Source organism: Arachis stenosperma, chromosome 9 (genome assembly GCF_014773155.1).
Source record: "Arachis stenosperma cultivar V10309 chromosome 9, arast.V10309.gnm1.PFL2, whole genome shotgun sequence".
Classification (NCBI taxonomy): domain Eukaryota; kingdom Viridiplantae; phylum Streptophyta; class Magnoliopsida; order Fabales; family Fabaceae; genus Arachis; species Arachis stenosperma.
In genome coordinates this window covers 23,493,909-23,502,262 of record NC_080385.1, presented here as the reverse complement: position 1 = coordinate 23,502,262, position 8,354 = coordinate 23,493,909, and the positions used below count along the sequence as shown (strand labels likewise).

General features: G+C 29.9%; 1 protein-coding gene across 1 annotated transcript; it reads right to left on the bottom strand.

Annotated features, from left to right (window-relative positions):
- Positions 1 to 7,143: 7,143 nt before the first annotated feature.
- On the bottom strand, positions 7,144 to 7,546 carry LOC130947927 (cytochrome c oxidase subunit 5C-2). Its single transcript, XM_057876641.1, has one exon. It carries the CDS (start codon positions 7,524 to 7,526, stop codon positions 7,332 to 7,334), a length of 195 nt encoding a protein of 64 aa, XP_057732624.1. The 5' UTR covers positions 7,527 to 7,546; the 3' UTR covers positions 7,144 to 7,331.
- Between the last annotated feature and the right edge of the window lie 808 nt (positions 7,547 to 8,354).

Sequence of the window (8,354 nt, the reverse complement as noted above, 5' to 3'; positions counted from 1 at the left end):
CCTAGCTAGGTTGTTCTCATCTATCATTTGTGGGGTTTACTAATTCGCGGTAGATTTAGGACATGTGACAACATGGTGACTGAAATTAAATCATGAACCTTTTTTTGTTTGACTGCATGGACATTTTCATTAATTAAAAAGTTTCAAATTATGAATAAATGACTATTTGTATCCATAAAAGATAAAAATACATATGTACTCATACTAGATCGAAACTAAATTTATATCTACACAAGATATTTTTCGTGTGACAAAAATACCCTATGTGACACTTCAACCCTCTAAAGATAGGGTACTTTTGTCACACTGACAGCATCTTACATGGATATAAGTTTAGTTTCGATTTAATTTAAGTATATATGTCAGCATTTTTATCTTTTATAGGTACAAATAGTCATTTATTCTTCAAATTATTAATCGTTTTAATGCGTTAAAAAATTTAAAGAAAAGTTATCATTATTTTTGTGAAAAAAACTAAGTTTCTCTTTCATCTTATTTTTAGTTCTGAATAAATTAGGGAAAGGTCCAAAATAAAATAAAGCACTTGTAAGTGTGTGCTTGATTATAGTTTGCAAACGAGAGTTTGTATAAAAGTGATTTTATAAACTTGATTTTGATGAAAAATAAGTTTGCGTTAACGTAATTTATGTTTGGCAATCTTTATATCAAAATAGATTATAGTAAAATAAATATTGTTTGGAATATACTACTCAAAATTATTTTTAGATGAAAAATTACTAAAAGAGACATTAATTTAAATAAATTTTTATATTATTCTATCATTTTACTTTAGATATTTGAATAAATCTTATTAATTTATTTTATAATAAAATTAATATTTACTTACTTTAGTGACATAAAAAATTGATAAAATATATTTTAATACATACAAATATTAAAGGGAGTACTATACATTTTATAATGTCAAACAAAAAAAATATTCTATATTATTTTAATACTGTTATTATTCTTTAATTTAGTATCATTTTAGACTATAAATTTTTATAATTAGTATATAATAAAAACGAAAATAAAGTACAGTAAAAACAAAAAAACAAAACAAAAAAATTCCGTACAAACATAAAATATAATAATTACAACTAACAACATATATCATATGAACAAAAAAATTACAATAAGTAAATAAAATTTATATGAATAAAATTAAATAAAAAATAAAAAATTTTATACGCAACATAAATATAGTACAATAAAAGATAGAAAAAAAGAATTTATATAAACAAAAAATAATAAAAATATCATAAAAATTAATAAAAATAAGAATTTATATTAACAATAGTTGTCATATGAATAAAAAATACAATAAAAATATGACATCAGAACACTAAAAAAATAATATCAGAATACAAAAGTAATATAAAAAATATTTATATATAAATAAAAAATACAATAAAAATCATAAAAATCAAAATATGAAAGAGAATACTAAAAGTAATAAAAAAATTAAAATATTTATATTGGCAGTGATGGTAACAAATCTAAAAGATTTTAATGAAAAAAAATTGGAATCATATTGTGAAAATTATATGGTTACTTACATCATTTTTATAAAAGAAAATGAAGGATAAGATTGATAGAAGAGGAATAATTTTCTTACTTAATTTCTCAATTGTAATTAGCTTTTCCCAATATGAACACAGAAGCTAAAATTTTTAGCTTTCTGTAAACTTACGTTTAGAAGTAAAATCATTTCTAGATTCAGAATTTTAAAGATTTGCCAAATATAAAAATAAAATGTTCAAAACACTCAAAGAAATTTCTTTTTTCATGAACTCCAAACACACCATTAAAAAAATTAAATATAATAAATATTTTACCCTTCATATCTAAAATAAACCTTAATTCTATTTTTGTAGCATATGAAGGAAAGGTAAGCGTGATGATCAAGATGGGATGAAAGGATGATAATGATATTAATGATGTAGGGGGTATGGTTACGAAGGCTTTAAGAGACTGGAGGTAAGGTTAGCAGTAGGGCTATAAGAAACGGATTTTTATTCTATTCAAATTTGTTCTGTCTTTTTTCAATTTTTATACTACTCGTCTCATCTCTATCTATAAGGAGTAGAATTTTATATTTTAATTCGTTTCTATAGATATCCGTTCCACTTTTATCGTCGTTATCACAATTAAATAACAATTTTAAATTTATATATTTATACATAAATTAAGATAAAAATTTAAATTCATAGATAAATTAAAATCTAAACATAAAATTCATACATGTCTAATGATATAATATTAAAATAAAAATTAATGTTTATTTTTATAAATTTAACACTATAATAAAAAAATTATAACATTAAATAGAAATAGGTCTTTAATCTAATTTTTTATTATTTTCTAACTCTTTATCATCATTAATAGTTTGAAAGTCAAAATTTAAACCTAAAAAAAAAATAACAATTAAAAACTTAATAAGGAACAATACAGTTATTTTGTGTGTCTTTTCTAGCATTACTAGTCATAAAATAATCTTAAATGACCTATATTAAAAAAATTGTAAAAACTCAAAAAATTAAACAAAGTAACAAACCATATATAAAGCACTTATTGAAAAAAATGAACAAACCATTACAACATAGCAATTAGACCCATTACACATATATAAACTAAATAAAATCATAAAAGCCCTTACTTTTAATCAACATATATAAACTTTTGTAACATTCTAACATCTGTAATTAGAACCCAAAGCTGATAATGATTTAAAATGAAACATAAAAAATGAACATTATGCAATAAGGACATGCACATAAATGAAGTACAAATTTAGAACATTCTACAATAAGAATATGCACATAAGTAAAGTGCAGATTCAGATTCAGATATAAATTGAAGCACATATACAAACACAAAATTGAATGCAGATTACATGTAAATTTGAGTCATAAATTGCACATATATAAACAAAATTGAAGCACAAATTCACAAATTGTAGATTCATATTCAAACATTTAATAAAGTGCAGATTCACACATTCATAATGTGAGAGAGAGATGGGATGAACTTACCATAGACAAAGAAACAGAGGAGGAAGACAGCGACACAAAAAGCTTCAACGTTTAGAGGATAGTGGAACCACAGAGACGGCGATGGGCCCGGCAGCGCAGCGATGGCGACTCGGCAAAGGGCTCGGCAGCACAGCGACACCGACAAGCTCGGCAGCACAGTGACGGCGATAGGCTCAACAGCACAGCGACGACAACCAGAACTGTGATGGCGAGTGACGACTAGAACTGAGCTTGGCTATGGAAAGGATGACGACTTTGGTTCTCTGCTAAGGTTGGACTAACTGGGGGTATGAGAATATGAGGAAAATCCTAATTCTTAAGAGTGTATATATATATATATATATATATATATATATATATATATATCTCTTGGGGCGGGTTCACCTTAAACCCGACCCCGTCCCGCCCCGAACAAAACCCGTCATACACCATGACGCATGAGCAAGTAGAGTTAGTAGGTTAATTATATTAGTTAATTATAATAAGGGAATACAAGTTCCATATTGTTTAGGATAGTAAACTTTGTGTTATATATTAGTCCCACATCGTCTAAGTTATGAAGGTTTTTTTTCTCCTACTACTATAAATAACTCATGTACCTTTTATTTATGAAATAGAGTTGAAGTTGATTTTCGAATATGAAATAAGCTGTGTGCTTATTTTTCTCTAGACTCTTTGAGAGTAAGAGGTGCATCCTTGACTTAGCCAACCAAGGTGGGTTTATGGCTATTTTCACCATAGTGGCGAGATTGGTGGCCCAAGCGACGTCCCGGCGTCAATTTGGTATCAGAGCAAGGTCGGTCCTTGTGGCATTCACATTGCTTTAGTAGAATTTTATTTGATTTGTGGTGCAGGTTTTTGGCGTGGATTTGCTAATGGAATCTTTTGGTGTGAATTTGTTTATGAGATCGATCATCTGCTGTCACAAGTCTTTTCACGCAAGAGTTCTTTCAACCCAGGGAGGATGACGCAGGAGCAAGTAGAATTAGTAGGTTAATTATATTAGTTAATTATAATAAGGGAATACAAGTTACATATTGTTTAGGATAGTGAACTTTGTGTTATGTATTAGTCCCACATCGTCAAGTTATGAAGGCTTTTCCTTCTTCCACTAGTACAAATAACTCATGTACCTTTTATTTATGAAATAGAGTTGAAGTTTATTTTTAAACATGGAATAAGTTGTGTGCTTATTTTCCTCTAGACTCTTTGAGAGTAAGAGGTGTATCCTTAGCTTGGCCAACCAAGGTGGGTTTTATGGCTACTTTCACCATAGTGAAGTTGTTAACCTCGTCAAGATTGGTGAGCTCAAGCGACGTCCCGACATCACACTAGGTCGGGTAATTACCTACCCCGACCGGGTAATTACCTACCCCGATTAGGTAAGAGCGGCTCGGGTACCCGCAGGTTCGGGTGCTCTTGCCAACCCTAATTGGAGGTAGGGTGCCACACTAGCATATATTTATGACAATAAGATACAGAGAAAAAAAACCTTAAACAGTCTTTGACAATTATCTCAAAAGACAACAAAATTCTCCAAGATACTCTTTCTGGCCCTTGAACTTTATTTATGTTTGATTAATCCCTCTATTAATATTTTCTCTTTGTATTAATGAAATAAGCTTAAATAGCATGTTAAACTGTTGATTCATTTATTAAGAGCTAATTAGAATTGACAAATTCATTCAATGAGAGTCTCGTTGTCTTTTAGGAGGTAATTAGTTTTTTTTTAATTCTTTTGGTTACTTTTTTCAAATATATTGACTAAAATTATTATATAAAACTAAAAATTTTTAGTAATTTTTAAATTATTTTTACTTATAAAAATTAAATAGAGAATATATTAGTAACTAATGTGTCACGTAAACATATTTTAGAAAAAAATCATTGATAAAGAGACTAACTAGTCTTACAAAGTTAATTATCAAAGGACAAAATGAATTTTTTTTTCTTAGGAGTTTCACAGTCCTTTTTATAAGATGGATATTTACCCAAAGATACATTATCTTTTGTTAATGGTATTTTTATCTTATCAGGTATACTATATCTCACTCAATAGCCCAAGTAGTTTTTTTTTTTTTTTTTAGTGTCTATAGCCTAAGTAGTTTTATATCCTGATCAAACTCCTTTAAATTGAAAAAATTGGCAATGAGAAAGTAAATGATCCAATCACCCTTGAATCAAAATAATCAAATTTACACGTCATAGAAGTTACAAATTTAATAGCGATTAAACTATTACATCTCCTCACTTAAAAGAATACTTTTCCTTGATATCTGGTCTAGTTTTCGTAATCTTGATTCCAAGCACTAAGAACAATGTCTATTCCAAATCATCCATCAAAATTTTACTATCAAAATCGAGGGAGCGTGTAACTCCAATCATTATATGACCATTGAAGAACTAGCCTTGCATAGTACCAGTTATAACTTAAAACACATCCATTCATCAATGTACTATTCTAAGTGGATGTGGATCAAACTACTTTTGCAACTTTTGGGAGATTGAAAAAGCACATGTTCGAACTCTAATACCTTACAAAATGCAAAAGTTATCGTTCATTTAACTCCAAAAGTCACACCACGACAACGACAAAATAAAATAAATAACTAGGCTTAAATGACCAATAACTTTTGGAGCAATCTAATCCCAGCTAAAAATAAGCGAGAATGCAGAAAATGTACGCTGCATCTTTAAATATAACTTCAGTTATTTGAAGGGTCATGAATAATTTATTATATCTTTTAGCACAGCTCTTCATTCAGAACTACTTAACCTTCTGTACAAATTCTACATCTCATCCGAAAAAATGGAACAGCAGAAGGATCAAACTCCTAAACCGCACTAATCGAACTAAATGCAGACTTATGAATGGCAAATATTACGACAACCCCAGCATCCAAATTCTAGCATGGAATATTGCCCTCAAAGTTGTTAGACAAACATAATTCGGATAAATGCAATACCCTTTTACGGAAAAAACAATTTCCTACTGCTAGCAGCCAGATATCCATTTTATATAGAAAGATAACCAAAGCTGGTTTACAGTTTATATACCTTGGTATTCTGACATCATATAGGAACCCACATATCAGCAAAGTGCATGAGAGCAGCGGGGAAAGAGGGACTAAAAATAGATAGTATTTAAGGGTTGCCGGTCTGGAGGAGAAAATTATAATAAACATGTAATGATAATGGGAGAGTATATGCATGAGAGGAAAAAGGAGAAATAAAGTCAAACTGAGAGAAACTTGGTGTGGTATTAGGACATTAGGACGGTGAAGAGCTCAATAAAAAAGCCTAAGTTTTTCTCTTCCATTTTTTGTGCTTGGAAACCAACAACCAATATCATACATTTGGGCAAGAGATTTATTTATATATCCACTAGGTGAGATTGGTTACATACATCAAATGATACAATAGTGCCCAATCATAAACCATATATATTTAAACTTCTTGATAATTTCCTCTAAGGTTTTCTTAGTTCTTCCCCTACCTCTAGCAACAAAACTACCCATCCATCTTATCCATTCTCTTAAATGGAGCCTCGATAGCTCATATACGAAAACGTTAATATTGTCCAAGACAAGATCTTTCCATCTCTACAGTTGATGTTATTACAACTCTCTAATGCACTCATTCCTAATGATATCTAAGTCCAGTGACACTAGTGAGTCCACTCATCTACTAAGTATCTTCATCTATGCAATTTATCTGGTAGGTACATAAATGAGATACCTATTTATATCACCTACACACTGCTTAGCAATTTTATTTCTTTATTTACCTTTTACACTACTAATATTATGCTTATGGTTTTGTATATTTGATTTCTTGGATATGATAAGAAAGAATACATCTTACTAGTGACTCTAAAAGATTGTCATGTTATGACACAAGACATTAAGTCGTTAACCAAAAGGTGAAAACACCTATTTGTAACAGTATTGTATGTCATGAACAATTCCAATGCAACCAAATGTATGATGTTAAATCCTGCATACTTCAAGAGAATTTGATTTACTCTTTAAAAAGGTCAGCAGAGTCTACATCGAAGAAAAATAAGAGCAAAGACATCCATATTTTGTGCAGCAACAAGAAATATAACTCAAGCACAAAACAACTTACAGATTCCTGAAATTTCTACAAGCAAACATAGTCCATAAGTACCAAAACAGTGTATGAAATTTATTCTTTTGAATCTACAATAAGTCAGCTCATTTACAACGAGCCGATGGAATATAGAAGGTAAAAAAGATTATACAACACAAGACATAGGCACAACACAAGAACTTTTCATTCTTCCTCTGCAACAACACTAATCTCACCTTTTTCCAGTAAATCGTAAAAGGCCCTGACTTTTCTCTGTTCATTCCAGTGATGCATCTTCCAGACGCTACCAGCAGCTAATCCAAGTGTTATTCCGATTATTATCTCCTTCACAACACTCGGTCCCTTCAAGGTAGCATGAGCAATCCTAGGACCAGACATTTCCTTCAAGCTTGTTAATTCTGCAAGTTATAAATATGGGTTTATGTAAATATTTAATCACATAAAAGCGGTATATTCAAAACATGCTGAGCAATAATCAATCTGAAGGCATATTTGTTTCAACGGAATTGCAGAAAACTAATGCACAAAACAAATAAAAAGAGAAGAGGCATCTAATGCAAGCCATTTTGGCACAACTCATAATTGGGTGAACAATTCGGAAATTACCATTTCAGTTCTTCATCAAGAAATTTACAGCCCCATTTGTAATGGCCTCCCAAACTATATAGCTCACAACAAATCATAAATACTGACACACATTATACTCCCAATGAAGATAAACACTACAATGACTACTAGAACATGAACCAAAGCAATGAAAATTACGGCATAAAGATAAGCATACACAAAAACACACATTATCCCTTAACCTTATACACCTTTTCAATTTTATACACCAAATTATTAGCTTGTACAGCTTTTTTTAGTCTTACCAAACATTCTGCAAAATAAAGTTTGCCTTAGCAAAAAATTAAGAAACTCTATCATGGAACCAGACAACCAAAAACATAATTCACTTTTCCCCAATTATCTTTTAGTTTTGAAAAACCTTATGTCACCAAATTTGGCTTTAATAAACACAATAAGAGAATTCAGCGTAAGAGATGGAGCGTTCAATAAATTGCATCAATCAAAGTGGCCAACAGAACAAACAAACAAAAAAAATCGATTCTCTATGAACTAGTTAACTGAATTACGGAAATTAATCATTCTGTAATGAATTTAGGTTGAAAATGAAGATATAAAAGGGGTAAAATACCAGAATCA